The sequence below is a fragment of the Gigantopelta aegis genome, chromosome 4 (genome assembly GCF_016097555.1).
Source record: "Gigantopelta aegis isolate Gae_Host chromosome 4, Gae_host_genome, whole genome shotgun sequence".
In the NCBI taxonomy this organism is placed as follows: Eukaryota; Metazoa; Mollusca; class Gastropoda; order Neomphalida; family Peltospiridae; genus Gigantopelta; species Gigantopelta aegis.
In genome coordinates, this window is record NC_054702.1 from 118505309 (window position 1) to 118524421 (window position 19113).

At 36.2% G+C, this 19113-nt stretch overlaps 1 protein-coding gene across 1 annotated transcript in view; it reads right to left on the reverse strand.

The window, feature by feature from the left end:
- LOC121370223 (dynein heavy chain 1, axonemal-like) overlaps window positions 1-18322 on the reverse strand; it is a 175400-nt gene extending 157078 nt beyond the window's left edge. Inside the window, exons 1-13 of the mRNA XM_041495345.1 lie at window positions 18234-18322; window positions 13122-13296; window positions 11171-11243; window positions 9319-9404; window positions 8695-8783; window positions 8245-8534; window positions 7757-7915; window positions 6933-7185; window positions 4823-4980; window positions 4328-4542; window positions 3612-3779; window positions 2730-2860; window positions 1775-1925 (exon numbers count right to left, since the gene is read on the reverse strand). Of these exons, the coding sequence (XP_041351279.1) occupies window positions 1775-1925; window positions 2730-2860; window positions 3612-3779; window positions 4328-4542; window positions 4823-4980; window positions 6933-7185; window positions 7757-7915; window positions 8245-8534; window positions 8695-8783; window positions 9319-9404; window positions 11171-11243; window positions 13122-13289 (1941 nt within the window). The 5' untranslated portion in view covers window positions 13290-13296; window positions 18234-18322. The remainder of the gene's footprint in view (window positions 1-1774; window positions 1926-2729; window positions 2861-3611; window positions 3780-4327; window positions 4543-4822; window positions 4981-6932; window positions 7186-7756; window positions 7916-8244; window positions 8535-8694; window positions 8784-9318; window positions 9405-11170; window positions 11244-13121; window positions 13297-18233) is intronic.
- Window positions 18323-19113: the final 791 nt, after the last annotated feature.

Below are 19113 nucleotides of genomic sequence, written 5' to 3' on the forward strand. Positions count from 1 at the left end.
TGGTTTCTCGCTAGACTAGTTTTTACCCCTAATGTTATATGAATCGGATAGGACAGAAGACGATGTTATTAGTCAAAACATTGATGAGCACAAAAATAATTCAAGTTTCACTAATGTGACCTCTGATCAGTCAACTATTTAGCATATTCTGTAATATTCTGTTATTAAATGGGTTTTTTTTATACTGGCCTTGTTATAGGTCTGAGGCCGTTACAACTGCCCAAGGATGTATAACTAGGCCAATGTGAAAAAACAACATTTAATGACATTTTTATTAATCAACGTACTGGAATAGTGACGATCGCATTGTGAATTATAGGTTTGGGGCATTTGAAGTGATATTTTACAAAAAGCTAGCCTCAATATTTTGTTTCAGACCAAATCCACTCCAAGCTATGCCTTCGATGAGGAAAGACGTGTCGCTCGGCTCTCTCGAGTTGCCCCCCCCACCTGGGGGGACTTATTGCAAGCTACGGCTCTTTGTTGGAGTACCGCGTCGCTTACATTGGCTCACGGGCAACCGCGACTTTGGTGTATGGCAATGCGGTAACGAACACGACGAAGAGGAAGGGAAGAGGAAGGAGGAAGAGGAAACCTGCACCAGGCACGGCTCAGGGGAGACCTAAACTGGCGGCTCAACCGCGGTCCTGTCTGCGTCGTCGCCCTCACCCCTGGGACCCAATGAACCAGTGCCAGCTGACGCAGACACGTCTGAACAGACTGAGCCCGTGGACCAGTCGACGCCACATATGGACACAGCGATCTGCGAAACTCCAAGGTGTGCGTCTCCCGTTCCAACCCCTTTGAGGCGGTCGGCGTCGAGTCCCCCACCCCCGGGGGGCTCCGCCAAGACCCCTATGGATGGTGCTACTGCAAAGCGGAAGGCCGTCACCCCACCGAGTAGTGACCAGCCAGCCAAGACCCGGCCTTCCGCGACCGCCCGGGGCAGGGACGCCGCATGGAGCCTAGCCATCTCCAAGATCAAGGGCCAGTACGCTCGGGGACACCTCGGACACCAGCTCACTGCCGGGAGGCATTCTTGAGGGCAACTTTAAGAAGTTTCCTGACGGAGTTGAGTGTGCCATCCACGCCATGCAACTACAATACAGGAAGTTTGGACTTGTGGTGACGTCGGGCCGAGATGATCTCTACAGACAGGGAATACTCTTCGAAGACATGGACAACTACACTGTCCACAGAGTACTGAAGATCACTGCCGGTGCCCATTACGTCGAGCTAGCTAAGACCTCTCTTGCCCACTGTTGGAGGAAACTGGTGCCACAGCTCAACGCCAAGCACTTCATCTCGTCCCCGTAGTCACCAACCATTCCAAGGGCTTAGTTGGACTTTTAACATTTTTGGCCGGCATTCAATTTGTTTTGTTTTTTTGTAAACAGTCCAACGCACTTTATTTTGGCAGTAATGTGAAAAGAAATTTCCAATGTGACTTAATAGAAAACAATAGCGGGACTTCTGGTGGAAGTAAAATCTCATATAGCCCACGGGCAATATGAGTTTCGCCGTTACGGCCCACTAATGACGCGTATGATGTTGGCCGTATGCAACATAGTGCGGCTACCTGATTACTAAAACACAATTAATTACCAAACATTGACAATCTCAAAATAAAAGATACCTTTGTTTAGTTATTAGATATTTTTAATCATACACACTAGTTTTCTTCGTTTTTTAAAAGTAGATCTCAATTTAAAAGCATTTTGAAAGCTAAATCCATAGCCCCATTGTAAAAGCTTCAAGTATCCGACATACACACCTTTTCAAGCTGTGGAACATTCTGTGTGGCCTGTATTCCCCGGTCAAACAGTGAGACAAGGACTGTTTCGAAGGAGACCAGGTTGGTGCTGTAGTGGACTCCATGTGGGTCCATCACCAGGTCAACAAGAAACAGAGCGTTCTTCTTCGGTCTGGAAGTAACAACAGCACTGCTTATAGTTGTACACGTTACGTCTACAAATAACCCGAACACTAACACTGATCAACAAGAAACAGAGCATTCTTCTTCGGTCTGGAAGTAACAACAGCACTGCTTATAGTTGTACACGTTACGTCTACAAATAACCCGAACACTAACACTGATCAACAAGAAACAGAGCATTCTTCTTCGGTCTGGAAGTAACAACAGCACTGCTTATAGTTGTACACGTTACGTCTACAAATAACCCGAACACTAACACTGATCAACAAGAAACAGAGCATTCTTCTTCGGTCTGGAAGTAACAACAGCACTGCTTATAGTTGTACACGTTACGTCTACAAATAACCCGAACACTAACACTGATCAACAAGAAACAGAGCATTCTTCTTCGGTCTGGAAGTAACAACAGCACTGCTAATTGCAATATACATTAGGTTGAGGACATCTACAAATAATATCAAACTCAGTAATGGGTTAGTAAGTCTATACAAGTTAGTTCAGTTTCTTATGTATGATTTTTTTTAAAACCCTATTGTGATTAATAAACCATAAACAATCGTACCTGAATGTGCTAGTGATGATAACAATCATACCTGAACGTGCTAGTGATGATAACAATCATACATGAGCGTGTTGGTGTAACAATCATACCTGAACATGTTGGTGACAACAATCATACCTAAAAATGTTGGTGATAACAATCGTACCTAAATGTGTTGGTGATAACTATCGTACCTGAACATGTTGGTGATAACAATCATACCTAACGTGCTAGTGATGATAACAATCGTACCTGAATGTGCTTGACATGACGTCCTTGCCCCAGGTGAAGTCGTCTGAGAGCTGGAGGGTGGAGTGGCAGCCATCCATCACCATCTGTGTGAAGTTAACGAGCGAGTCCTGCACCAGGTAGCGCAGAGAGTCCTGAAAAACACATATCCACAGTGTTTGTATCTCTTCTTATCTGCGTGTGTAACAAGTATACACATCCACAGTGTTTGTATCTCTTCCTATCTGCGTGTGTAACAAGTATACACATCCACAGTGTTTATATCTCTTCCTATCTGCGTGTGTAACAAGTATACACATCCACAGTGTTTGTATCTCTTCCTATCTGCATGTGTAACAAGTATACACATCCACAGTGTTTGTATCTCTTCCTATCTGCGTGTGTTACAAGTATACACATCCACAGTGTTTGTATCTCTTCTTATCTACGCGTGTAACAAGTATACACATCCACAGTGTTTGTATCTCTTCCTATCTATGTGTGTAACGAGTATATACAGAGTCTAAAGTCTATGGGTGCCATCTTGTTGTCCAAGATAACAAACATTTTAATGAATCACCCATCTACTGTACACTGTTATTCTGAAGTAACCAATATTCTTCATTCAAATTCAAATCTCAAAGATTGACCCTATGTACATACAAAGTTAGATAAAAATGATTTGTGAAAAACATAAATAAATAGCGGGGAAACATCACTCAGGTAAAAAACACATACTCAAAAACGTTCAACTATATTAAAAAAATTCCTTTAAACTTAGAATCATAGAAATATCTTAAATTATACACTTTCATGTAAGACTGATTCCCCAATACATCAACACACTGGGTACTTGACCAACCTGCATGATAAACTTGACCAACCTACATGATAAACTTGACCAACCTGCATGATAAACTTGACCATTTCCATGAACTTCTTCAGTTTTGAGATCTGGTAGACCTCCCAGTTTGTCTCGTGTATGTTGAACCAGCCCTTGCCGACATCTCGTAACGATGTCCGGATACTGGCTCGCAGGGTGGTGATCCAGCTGTCCTTCAGAAACAGAGACACCTGCAGGAAAACACCACATTTTACACTAATCTATCTTGTATTGGACATGTTTTCACAAGGTTTGTAGAATATTCAGAATATTATTAAAATGACACAAACAGCTGATTGTGAACATTCAATACTTCTTGTACTGCATACCAGTCTTCTCTAATTGAAAACAGATGTGCTTTTACCCATAGCCTATTTGAACCAACACACTTAAAACATAATGAATTGATGCACAGACTACCGCTCAAGAAGATCCATGAAGTCTGTTCAAACTCCTCCAGTCTCATGGGTTTAGCGGTGGGGATGTGACATATTGCTGTATGTTCTAGTTAACACTACTTGTTACCTGTGATGAAGCCTGTGACTGGGTCTGTTCAAACTCCTCCAGTCTCATGGGTTTAGTGGTTGGGATGTGACATATTGCTGTATGTTCTAGTTAACACTACTTGTTACCTGTGATGAAGCCTGTGACTGGGTCTGTTCAAACTCCTCCAGTCTCATGGGTTTAGCGGTGGGGATGTGACATATTGCTGTATGTTCTAGTTAACACTACTTGTTACCTGTGATGAAGCCTGTGACTGGGTCTGTTCAAACTCCTCCAGTCTCATGGGTTTAGCGGTCGGGATGTGGAATAGAGACATGCCGGCCACCTTGTTACACTCCGTCCTCACTTTGCCCATGGCATCGATGCTCTCTTCACGAGTGAGCAGCGAGTTGAATGCGAAGTGGTCGTACTGCTCGTCAAACGGGTACACAGGAACGTCAATGCTGCAACCTTAACAAATGATAACAAATGTACATTAGACCATCAAATGTCATTTACAAAAGACAGACCGTACCACACAGTTGAAAATTTCTAAAATGTGGAACTGTAATGAAATAGATAAATCTGCTGAATAATAAACAAAAACCACTAAAAAATAAAGGTATTTTTTTAGAGATCAAAATAATATGGTTGGATGGATGGATGAATGGATGGGTGGATTGGGTGAATGGATGGATGAATGGATGAAAGGGAGTTAAATATGTATGTACGTATATATCAAGAAAATAACCTCTTTCTGGGACGAGCATCTTCATTAATTCTGGAACCGTGACGAAAGCGAAGGTCAGTGGATCCCCGTCGACGGTTTTCTCAAAGATGATTCGGTTCATCGAGCGACAGAAGTCTATGTTTACTTCTTTCTCCAGAACCTGCACATAGTCCTCAACACTGAAACAATTACAACACTCTTTAAACAATTACAACACTTGTTAAATAATTACAACATTTGTTAAACAATTGCAACACTCTCTAAACAATTACAACATTCCTTAAACACTTACACAATCACAATACTCCTTAAACAATTACAACACTCCCTAAACACTGACACAATTAGAACTCCCTAAACACTGACACAATTACAATACTCCCTAAACACTGACACAATTAGAACTCCCTAAACACTGACACAATTACAATACTCCTTAAACACTGACACAATTACAATACTCCCTAAACACTGACTGACACAATTACAATACTCCCTAAACACTGACTGACACAATTACAATACTCCCTAAACACTGACACAATTAGAACTCCCTAAACACTGACACAATTACAATACTCTTTAAACACTGACACAATTACAATACTCCCTAAACACTGACACAATTAGAATACTCCCTAAACACTGACACAATTACAATACTCCCTAAACACTGACACAATTACAATACTCTTTAAACACTGACACAATTACAATACTCCCTAAACACTGACACAATTACAATACTCCCTAAACACTGACACAATTACAATACTCTTTAAACACTGACACAATTACAATACTCCCTAAACACTGACACAATTACAATACTCCCTAAACACTGACACAATTACAATACTCCCTAAACACTGACACAATTACAATACTCCCTAAACACTGACACAATTACAATACTCATTAAACACTGACACAATTACAATACTCTTTAAACACTGACACAATTACAATACTCATTAAACACTGACACAATTACAATACTCCCTAAACACTGACACAATTACAATACTCCCTAAACACTGACTGACACAATTACAATATTCCCTAAACACTGACTGACACAATTACAATACTCCCTAAACACTGACTGACACAATTACAATACTCATTAAACACTGACACAATTACAATACTCCCTAAACACTGACACAATTACAATACTCATTAAACACTGACACAATTACAATACTCATTAAACACTGACACAATTACAATACTCCCTAAACACTGACACAATTACAATACTCATTAAACACTGACACAATTACAATACTCCCTAAACACTGACACAATTACAATACTCTTTAAACACTGACACAATTACAATACTCCCTAAACACTGACACAATTACAATACTCCCTAAACACTGACACAATTACAATACTCCCTAAACACTGACACAATTACAATACTCCCTAAACACTGACACAATTACAATACTCTTTAAACACTGACACAATTACAATACTCTTTAAACACTGACACAATTACAATACTCCCTAAACACTGACACAATTACAATACTCCCTAAACACTGACTGACACAATTACAATACTCATTAAACACTGACACAATTACAATACTCCCTAAACACTGACACAATTACAATACTCCCTAAACACTGACTGACACAATTACAATACTCATTAAACACTGACACAATTACAATACTCCCTAAACACTGACACAATTACAATACTCCCTAAACACTGACACAATTACAATAATTCAGTTCACTTTACTAAACATGTTTTCAAATTAAGCATTAAAACAAAAATTAATAAATATCCAAGGCTAGATATTATTGTTGTAGTTGATTAAATACAAATGATGTCAATATAACATTCTAGATATTTAATTCAAGAGACACACATGATTAGGAATTTCCATTGCTTTCTATTTAATACCAATCATTTAGTGTGTTCATTCGATGAGCATCATCTAAACCAGGGAACATTTTGAAAATAAATTTCTAGTGAAGTGAAAACTGATTGGCAACTACTGTTTAATGTTTCAAAATTGTACAGCCATCTGTCAAAGTTGCACAGTGAATTGTGACCTCCTACAGAACAAAGTGTTGCTGGTATTTAAGCCAGGTATTTTCTGCTTACTGCTGATCCTTGGACAGTCCTGGGGCACTCTTGGCCCAGTCAATCATCCTCTTCAGTGAAGCCTGGTCGAGCTCCCCGACACCGTCCATCGGCATGCAGTCGATGTACAGGTGGTAGCGCAGTTCAGACTCGCACTTCTTCCGCGCCTCAAATGCTTCTTCCACTCGCTGCACGAAGATCTGTGGATCCTCACCCAGAAACATGAGACGAACACGCGGAATCCAAAACTGATTGGGTAACATGAATCGTGTTCCTGAAATACAGACATCACAAACAAAAATCAAATATCACCAAGTGATATGGTGAACTGAATACAACAGTTTACTGATCAATTCTCAAGTCAACCAAGGTAGTATACAAAACACTGAAATCAATTAACCCTAAATGTACGGAAACATTAGAAATTTGAACTATTGCCCAATTCTGAAAAATCTTCAATATAACATAACATATATTTTTAAAACTAAATTATCAGCAGTAAAAAAAACAAATATTATAACTTATGGGCCTTGGTGGTGTCGTGGTTAAGCCATCAGACATAAGGCTGGTAGGTACTGGGTTCACAGCCCGGTACCGGCTCCCACCCTCTTCTCTCTCACTAACCACTAACAACTAATCCACTGTCCTGGACAGACAGCCCAAATAGCTGTGTGTGTGTGTGCCCAGGACTGCATGCTTGAACCTTAATTGGATATAAGCACGAAACTAACTTGAAATTAATGAAAATAAATTAATTATAACTTGTTATAAAAGGTTTTCTTAATGGCACTAATTCAACAACTGCCATCAAACAATGTATCGTGAAGAATATAATTAAAACGAACCATCATCCTCAATTCCTCCGTTGATAATAGGGTTTCCATCCTGGTCGATGACACGCCCATCCACTGTTTTGTGAACCAAGAAGAGCTTCTTTGTAAAATCGTAGTCCAACACCCCAACATTGAACCAGTCATAGATAATGCTCATGTCAGTAGGGTCCTCTGGAATTCACAAACAGATATTTTAGGTAAATACTGTCTGCAATGAATGACCAAGCAAAGACCATTTGAATACACAGAAACCTGTTATTTAATGTATAACTTCAGTAAAGAGAAATTTTCTAAATACAACGATGAATGTTGATTGATATTTTTCTTTTTAATTACCATTCTGACTCGATTTTTAAAAACGTTTATAGCACATTTCTGATTCCCCGTAATACATTTCTATAAATCTGACATGCAATAAATGCAGATATAAATTCCCCCACTAAAACAGAAGAAATGTGCCTGTACAATGGAAATATAGCTTTTAAACAGCCTCAACTCACTGTATGCATCGTCATCATTGCTGGGGAGCAGGGCAATGCCCGGCACTGGTTTGCGGACTCCGTCCTCTAACCCTAGCGAGATCCACTCTTCGGCAGTGCGGCAGTCATACTCCTCATTGTCGAAGATAGCCAGAGGCAGGTAGGGAGGAAACGGGGCGGGATTGTCGGGGTCATTATTCAGGTTGACCTCGAAGTCAGCTGGCTGCTGTTTGGGCATCAACAGCTCTGTGTGGATGTTGCGGTCCTTGAGTAACTGCTGGAGACTGAGACTGGCAAAGTGACGCCGTCGCCTGGTGACACAAGAAAATCAACAAGTCAGCCCTTGTGGAATACAGTCTAATGCTAAAATTATACCATGGCTAAAAGCACTTTTATACATACATTTTCAGTAGATGTTTTACCCTTCAAAATTAAATATAAACTAACAAAGGAAAAAAGTATAAGTCTAACCTTTCAATTTCAATCTTTCTGGGACATTCTCCAGGTATTGTATAAAATGGTAGCTGTACCTTTGGCTCGGATGCTTTGTGTGGAAAATCCTATTGAAAAAAGAATGTAGGTAAAAGAATATGTACTATGAGGAATTAAAATGTGTGAAGTCATCTCACATAATACAAACATCAATATGAGTCAACAGTCAGTGCTACAAATATCAGTGTTTATCCTGATCCCAGAAAACTAATCACATGACTAGATCCCCTCCATAGATGACTCCTTCTCTTCCATACATAACTAGGTCCTATTCATACATGACTAGGTCCCATTCATACATAGCTATATCCCTTTCATACATAGCTATATCCCTTTCATACAAGACTGGGTCCCACTCGTACATGACTGGGTCCCATTCCTTCATAACTAGGTCCCATCTGTATGTGATTAGATTCCATTCGTACATGCCTTGGTCAACTCCATAAATTACTTGGTCCCCTCCACATAACTGGGTCCATTCCATACACAATTCTCTTTCCACTATACACAAATGGTTCCTCCCCATATATGACAGAGTGCCCTTGTTATATAGTGGGGTCCTAATATCCCCTAGCTAAGGGAAAGAATCCCAATTATACTCACGGTGATGGCTCGGATTTTCGTGCTTGGTCCATAATTCTGTGCTTCCAGAGCTGCTTCAAAGTCATCATGCACAGTGAAGGATGTCACTGAAACAAGGCAAACAGTGCACTACAATTTACAAATGTCACATAGGATTACCCAAACAGTGCATTTCAGTTGACCAATGTCAGAAAGGATTACCCAAACAGTGTAACAGTTTACTAACGGCACATAGGATTCGACAAACAGTGCACTACACTTAACCAACGGCACATAGGATTAGACAAACAGTGCACTACACTTAACTAACGGCACATAGGATTTGACAAACAGTGCACTACAGTTTACTAACGGCACATAGGATTACCCAAACAGTGCACTACAGTTTACTAACGGCACAGGATTTGACAAACAGTGCACTACAGTTTACTAACGGCACAGGATTTGACAAACAGTGCACTACAGTTTACTAACGGCACATAGGATTAGACAAACAGTGCACATCAGTTTACTAACAGCACATAGGATTAGACAAACAGTGCACATCAGTTTACTAACAGCACATAGGATTAGACAAACAGTACACTTCAGTTTACTAACGGCACATAGGATTAGACAAACAGTGCACATCAGTTTACTAACAGCACATAGGATTAGACAAACAGTGCACATCAGTTTACTAACAGCACATAGGATTAGACAAACAGTGCACATCAGTTTACTAACGGCACATATGATTAGACAAACAGTGCACTACAGTTTACTAACGGCACATAGGATTAGACAAACAGTGCACATCAGTTTACTAACAGCACATAGGATTAGACAAACAGTGCACATCAGTTTACTAACAGCACATAGGATTAGACAAACAGTACACTTCAGTTTACTAACGGCACATAGGATTAGACAAACAGTGCAATACAGTTTACTAACGGCATAGGATTTGACAAACAGTGCACTACAGTTAACTAACGGCACATAGGATTAGACAAACAGTGCACTTCAGTTTACTAACGGCACATAGGATGGCTGTATAGTATAAACAATTGGTGTAGTAGACAAACATTGCACTACAGTTTATAAATGCCACATAGGATGGCTGTATAGTATAAACAATTGGTGTAGTAGTCAAACATTACACTACAGTTTATAAATGCCACATAGGATGGCTGTATAGTATAAACAAGTGGTGTAGTAGACAAACATTACACTACAGTTTATAAATGCCACATAGGATGACTGTATAGTATAAACAAGTGGTGTAGTAGACAAACATTACACTACAGTTTATAAATGCCACATAGGATGGCTGTATAGTATAAACAAGTGGTGTAGTAGACAAACATTACACTACAGTTTATAAATGCCACATAGGATGGCTGTATAGTATAAACAAGTGGTGTAGTAGACAAACATTACACTACAGTTTATAAATGCCACATAGGATGGCTGTATAGTATAAACAAGTGGTGTAGTAGACAAACATTACACTACAGTTTATAAATGCCACATAGGATGGCTGTATAGTATAAACAAGTGGTGTAGTAGACAAACATTACACTACAGTTTATAAATGCCACATAGGATGGCTGTATAGTATAAACAAGTGGTGTAGTAGTCAAACATTGCACTACAGTTTATAAATGCCACATAGGATGGCTGTATAGTATAAACAATTGGTGTAGTAGACAAACATTGCACTACAGTTTATAAATGCCACATAGGATGGCTGTATAGTATAAACAAGTGGTGGTAGACAAACATTGCACTACAGTTTATAAATGCCACATAGGATGACTGTATGGTATAAACTCTGAACTTATATTGTATCACATTCTACATGCCCGTACTATGATTTACTGATCCATACCTCTTGGGGTGTGCTTTTCTTTGGCAACGATCCACAGAGTGTCTTGAATGGTATCAGGCCCACTGGCCGCTTCCTGGAATTAAGCCAAAATATTTTTAACATTTGACGTCATATCTTCATACTAAGCTGTATAACATATTAAAATATGCAACAATATATTTACAACAACAGGATAGCTGAAAAACATAACCAGCAAAACATTCTTTTAATACTTCAGACAATAATTTAAAAAACATTATATAATAATCATAAATAAAAATATATATATATAATAATCATAAATAAAAATATATATAATAATTTACAGCATATAAGAAAGAAAAAACAAAACCAGAAATACTATTTTACCTGAAGTCATTTAACATAATCTAAACAGATTATAGTATCTGTGAAAAGGTCTTGTAGGTTATGTATAGGAGAACTTTATTAAATACTATCATAGCCGTATTTTGGTGTACATCTATTTGTCAAGTAGCAGTATTTAATTCTTGAAGTGAATTAATGCTAAAAGATGTTTCAAATATACTGTGTAACGCTAGTAGTAGTAGTAGTATTTAATTCTTGAAGTGAATTAAGGCTAAATGATGTTTCAAAGATACTGTGTAACGCTAGTAGTAGTAGTAGTATTTAATTCTTGAAGTGAATTAAGGCTAAATGATGTTTCAAAGATACTGTGTAACGCTAGTAGTAGTAGTAGTATTTAATTCTTGAAGTGAATTAATGCTAAAAGATGTTTCAAAGATACTGTGTAACGCTAGTAGTAGTAGTAGTATTTAATTCTTGAAGTGAATTAATGCTAAAAGATGTTTCAAAGATACTGTGTAATGCTAGTAGTAGTAGTAGTATTTAATTCTTGAAGTGAATTAATGCTAAAAGATGTTTCAAAGATACTGTGTAACGCTAGTAGTAGTAGTAGTAATTAATTCTTGAAGTGAATTAATGCTAAATGATGTTTCAAAGATACTGTGTAACGCTAGTAGTAGTAGTAGTATTTAATTCTTGAAGTGAATTAATGCTAAAAGATGTTTCAAAGATACTGTGTAACGCTAGTAGTAGTAGTAGTATTTAATTCTTGAAGTGAATTAATGCTAAAAGATGTTTCAAAGATACTGTGTAACGCTAGTAGTAGTAGTAGTAATTAATTCTTGAAGTGAATTAAGGCTAAATGATGTTTCAAAGATACTGTGTAACGCTAGTAGTAGTAGTAGTAATTAATTCTTGAAGTGAATTAAGGCTAAATGATGTTTCAAAGATACTGTGTAACGCTAGTAGTAGTAGTAGTATTTAATTCTTGAAGTGAATTAATGCTAAATGATGTTTCAAAGATACTGTGTAACGCTAGTAGTAGTAGTAGTAATTAATTCTTGAAGTGAATTAATGCTAAATGATGTTTCAAAGATACTGTGTAACGCTAGTAGTAGTAGTAGTATTTAATTCTTGAAGTGAATTAATGCTAAAAGATGTTTCAAAGATACTGTGTAATGCTAGTAGTAGTAGTAGTAATTAATTCTTGAAGTGAATTAAGGCTAAAAGATGTTTCAAAGATACTGTGTAACACTAGTAGTATTTAATTCTTGAAGTGAATTAAGGCTAAAAGATGTTTCAAAGATACTGTGTAACACTAGCAGTATTTAATTCTTGAAGTGAATTAATGCTAAATGATGTTTCAAAGATACTGTGTAACGCTAGTAGTAGTAGTAGTATTTAATTCTTGAAGTGAATTAATGCTAAATGATGTTTCAAAGATACTGTGTAACGCTAGTAGTAGTAGTAGTAATTAATTCTTGAAGTGAATTAATGCTAAAAGATGTTTCAAATATACTGTGTAACGCTAGTAGTAGTAGTAGTAATTAATTCTTGAAGTGAATTAATGCTAAAAGATGTTTCAAAGATACTGTGTAACGCTAGTAGTAGTAGTAGTACATGGCTGAAGTAGGAGTGGCATTCTAACCTCAGAAACAGCAGTGGCTGCATCAGTCCCAATAATGTCCGAATAAAATCCTCGTTGTTTGATTTCTGGGTACCTCTTTTCGGAGTCAGATGGTGTTGGTGTCAATATCTGACTGGGACCGGCAGAAAATGCCCGCCCATACGAGCTTCTCGATTGTCTTGTTGCCATTATTTTACTAACAAAAAAAAGAAGACCAACAAATGTTTGAAAATCAACTTTAACACTGGCACTGTGAGGCTTGTGGTTAATTACATACAGGACACTTAAGCTATAAAAAATATTGTCACTTACATACTGAATGGGTGACAAACAAAAATAATGACATATTGGAATGGCATTTGTTATTTTTCATACTTGTAGAGAAAGTATTAAAGGTACATGTAGATTATCATGGTTGCAAATGCCATTTACATGTACTTCACCATTTTAACATTGTCAAAACTAACTGCAAATGCCATTTACATGTACTTCACCATTTTAACATTGTCAAAACTAACTACAAATGCCATTTACATGTACTTCACCATTTTAACATTGTCAAAACTAACTGCAAATGCCATTTACATGTACTTCACCATTTTAACAATGTCAAAACTAACTGCAAATGCCATTTACATGTACTTCACCATTTTAATATTGTCAAACTAACTACAAATGCCATTTACATGTACTTCACCATTTTAACATTGTCAAAACTAACTACAAATTATAATCTATAGCTGCCTATAATCCCAGGCTTCAACTAAACAGGGTTTTATTTCTAAAATTTCACTTCACACCCATGGCTTTGACTTTGGGAATTTTAGCATTGTTTTACAAAATTTTGGGAATTTTCAATTTCATTTAAAAAAAACATCTTAGTATAAGCCTTGTTAGAATCAAAAAGACTAATACTATACGTGCATTTATTCAAATTAATATCTTGTCTTATGTATTGTTTTCAAAATATGCCTTTATATAATAATAAAAAAAAGAGAATTATTTACATTGATTGGGAATTTTTTTTACTCCAAAATTGGGAATAAAAAATGATATACCCGTTAGCTTTTAAGGAATGGTGTGTTATGGTGCTGATAATCATAGTATAGAAACAAAGGTGATAAAACCCTGACTTAGCTGCAATATAAAAATTGCCTTACAGATGGCAGTTTTTTACTACTAAATAAAATTATGGCCATCAGTTTAGGGTTCATTTTTTTCTTTCTAAATTTTGTGTCCCATTTTGGTCAATTATGGTTTTACCATTTTTCTAAAGTTTCTTATTATTTATCATATGGTAATTGTACTACAAATGAATCGAAATTATTTCATAAAAATGTACAGATGAATGTTGTCCAATAAGTCTAATCAGACTTATGAATGACAAAAAACACACAATATCAAAATGGACTCAACTGAAAATTAATTATGTGATCAACTATAATTTTCTAAATTGTTTTAGTCTGTTCCTAACTGGCATATATTCATGTTATATTCTACAGCTATAGCAAGCAAGTTTAACAAACACTATCAAACCGTTTTTAGTATGTTTTATAGTACTGTGGGACACCATGCTCTGTTTGTCAGTAGGCCTATAATTTCTAATGAAGATAAAAAGTATACACCTTAACATGTACAGATTATTCATTAGTAGTAATGTTGACATGTTGACCAAAAACATGTAAATCTACAACATGGGAAATTAATTTTTGTTCAATTGAAAAAATAGTTACATGGAAATCTTTAGTTGTTATATTAAGCACAATTGAACACCCTGCATTTATTCATAGAGACAAAACTTAAAATTTAAAATAAAATCATGTTTTGGGGGAGGGCAGATATGGAAGAATTCCAAGGAAAGTATGATTACAGTACATACAAAAAACGAATTATTCAGTTGTATATTTGTTACAAAAGTCACTGGTTAAAATTATTTCAGGTAGGCTCACAATTGCCGTAGGTGAGCATTATGCCTCTGGCAAACACTCTAAAAATCATCATCGGTAACCAATTCTTAAGTTCAAGCCCAAATAATCTTTGCATATTTAATTTTAAAATGTTGTAATATGCTGCCACTCTGTGTAAATGGTGGCTTCCTCAAGAATGTTTAGTTAACACAGAAAGTGAACAGAAATATCTCAAACAAAAACAGCAACCAGTTCTTCAAAGTTCAAACTCAAAATCTCAACTTTATGGGTGAAAAACATGTATGCATTAACTCTAATGCCATCTACTTAATGTTATAATCTAATTTTATTTAAAACATTTGTAAAAGAAATTACTTTGTTGTAAAACATTTATGGGCATTTATACAAGGTGTAGTGTTTACGGCAAGCTCAACAAGCATATCTACATGTACGTAACACATATCATACATATGTAAACAAAGAAAAGAATAAATAATGTATGGACATCCATCTACAGAGCTCAACTCTAGGTATATAAAACCTTAAATTCATATTATTTTTAAACAAAAAATACTATGAAATATTTATATGATTCCTTTGATTTAACAAGATGGAACTATTAAACTGCATCATCAAATGTAACACATAAGCAAATTACAATTACAGCAAGCCAAAAAATAATGTAGATAATGCATACGATATGGCATCAATAATTCAATACTCTATATACTATGCATCTTGATTTTTGTGGTAACCGGAACTTGGGATCAAAGTTTTTGATGAAAGTCACTGTCAAGGTTGGCTAAATAACTGTTTGCAGTTGGTTGCACTTTAGTTTGCAAAGAAAACAGTGACACCCGTCACCAGTTCAAAATAGTTTGAAGCCACATGCACACTTTTAACTTCCACTGACATGTGTATCTTACCGTCATACAATTGCAATTGACATATGTTTTTGATGCATGTGTCGCGAGAGTATGTGAGATATTATGTTACTATAATCAGCCTGAACAGAAACAATGAATGTCTTTTTTTCTCTCAATATTAAAAATGCTCAAGTCAAGCTACAAACTTTATCAAATTATGTTTGAATTATAATACCATAAATACTGTGCATGTTATCAATTTTTGCTAATGCAATATTTTAATACTAATAAAATGCCTCACATAGCGCACTCCAGTTATCAGAAATATATGCAAAGTTATCATCTGCTATGCTGACATTAGACTTGTCAAAATTAGAGTATATTTCACATGATTCTTACACTGAAAAATAAAAATTATGGACAACTAGTTGGGTTACCTCTTGTGTCATTCACAGCAATCAGTAATTTCTGGTGGTAGCCTGTTTACATATACATCTAATGTTTACATTTAGTACAAATCAAGGTGGTTTGGTGGAGTTAGATGTTATCACTATTTTTCACAATCAACTAATGTGACTTGAGATTAAATAATTAAAGTATTATTGTATTTATGAAGTCTTGTTTTTCTTATATTTTAAATTTTTTCTTATGTTATCGAAAACATATGACACCATGATACATCAATCCATTTTCATGTTTTACGACATTACAAAATTGATCATGTGTGCCTTCTTAGAAGCAGACGTTCTGAGTACTAATATCACATTCACAATTTTTGCAGGTTTTTTTTTTACGAATTTTTCTTCTCTTTTTTTGTTTTATTGGATTTGTTGGGGTTTTTTTTTTTGGGGGGGGGGTGGGTTGGTTGTGATTTTGGTAAACATGCCTATACCCAGTGTTCTCGCTGGGTGAAAATTAAAGGAGGGCGGCCGCGCAGCACCACGCACTTCAAAAAAAAAAAGGGGGGGGGGAGCTTGGTGGTTACCATGTTGTTGTGTGTTGATAGACTTTGTGGAAAGACATACTCCTTATTTTGATTACAAAATGTTTATACGAAATACAAGCAGACTCGTCTTTTAACTGAACCGAAGATGTTATCGGTCTGATATTCACTGGCAGTTGGGGTTTTGCTGAACCGATCAAAGATTTAATATTATTTTAATAAAGATTTCAAGATATACAAAAAACATAAAAGACATTTGTGTGATCCCCTAATGTCGAAAACATTTTTTGTTATTCCCATCTTCATCGAATGAATCGATCGCTGTGATAAAATATTATTGCCAACTGATAAAAAGTAGTTTCGTTGTTGTAGTGGCGGTGTATATATTATTTGGCACCCAAGATGAATGATTTTAATGCCAAACACTACTACTTCTGTCGATTTTATAAGCGATGATATCCCCCCAAAATGAAAAGTTTACAATATGTTATAAGAACTGCTGAATAAACAGAATGACAGAAATGACAGAAAGTAAAAATCGTCATTTACAATCAATTATATCTGTAACTGAGGACAAAATATCAGACGACAGTTGGTGGAAACAAAAGATAGAGTGACCGTTCTGATCATGTGACAAATTTGGCGCTAAATAAGTGGGGGTTTTCCAGTCGGAAATTGCCGAATCCATAATTTTTTTTAATGTTTTCATTGCTCAAATAAAATATAACTTTTATTGTTTATATTAAACATACAAATGGATACATGTATAGGACAAAATAGAGACTGTTAAAAATACTATTAAATTATGTTACGGTAACCGTTATAAAGGTTTCGTCAGTTGCTTTTCCGTACACAATGCAGCTTGTTTCCTTTGATGTCCAGTGGGCAGACTGATCGTTGTGGGGGTTTTTTGTGTGGAAAAAAGTGTACATTTGGAAATAGCGGAGATAGGTGCTGGAAAATACAGTAGGGTGCTGGAAAATAAAGAGGGGCGCAGAAAAATAAAGGAGGGCAGAGAACATGAAAGGAGGACAGCAAAATGCAATAGCAGGGCGGGCCGCCCCGCTTAAATGGAGCAGCGAGAACACTGCTATACCAATAACCAAAGTGAAAAACCGATTTTACAATTTTAATGAATGAATTTAATACATAGCCTAGTAAACAAACAATAAATAATTATACAGACTTCACTTCTAGGAAGTATCTTAAATTCATATTATGTTGTGTTCATATTACGCAATGCCAAAACAAAAGCGTCAGTGTCCTGTTGTCGACCTTAATTTCAATTCAAGAAAATGCCTTCTTTTGAAGCATTTTTTATTCTTTTTATTCGATATTTCAGTATTAATGGAAATAGAAAAGATATAACAAACATCTGTAGTAAAAATATTAATTATTTATACGAATGTATACAAACTGTAATGCATTTCTTCTTCAAAGTTTTAAACGTCCTTGCATAAAGGTACCACTCAACCTTTTCCAGTTTAGTATATAAACCAATATGGCGTTGTAGTCATGGTGATATGTAGTTGTTAGTTATCTGCCCTTGGCAAGCACCTGCGAAATGCAAGTTGTGTTTCAATCATACACTGCGGGAAAAGAAAACGTTCGCTGAACTGTTTTTATAAATGCGCATCACGTTAAACCAGTCAAATAGTTCGCGTCGCTTACTGACACTGAACGCAACGATGATCTAGCCATAGCAATTTATTAAATTTAAATCATTTAAAATTTGTATTTAAAGTTTTATTTATGTCGATGTACAAAGCATTTCTTTAGTTACATATGTATACATGGATGTAATCTCTGTCGTACACTATGCAGTGGTGTAGGCTACACTGCATGGTGTACGACAGAGATAACTGCATATTAAATAGTGGTGTAACAATACATCGAACTATCGATATGTTGCGATAGTCAGTGCCTCGATAGCAATGCATCGATAGTCAATTCAGCTATCGATAACTATCGCAATTGTTTGCTCAGCTATCGATAGTTTCGATAGTATGCACAATGAAACAACAACGTGTGGTCTTTATATTATAAATTTATTAAATATGATTTTACTACTTAGTGACATTATTACAAATAAACACAGGCATACATACAAACATAAACATACGTGCACACACACTCATACATTCATACAAACACACATACATACATACATACATACATACATAATAGTTTTGCGAAATAGTTTTTTATATTAGTTATCAAGTGATTTAAGAATCCACAATAGTATTGCAATAGTACTATCACTAATGCAATACTATCACAATAGTATTTTAACTATC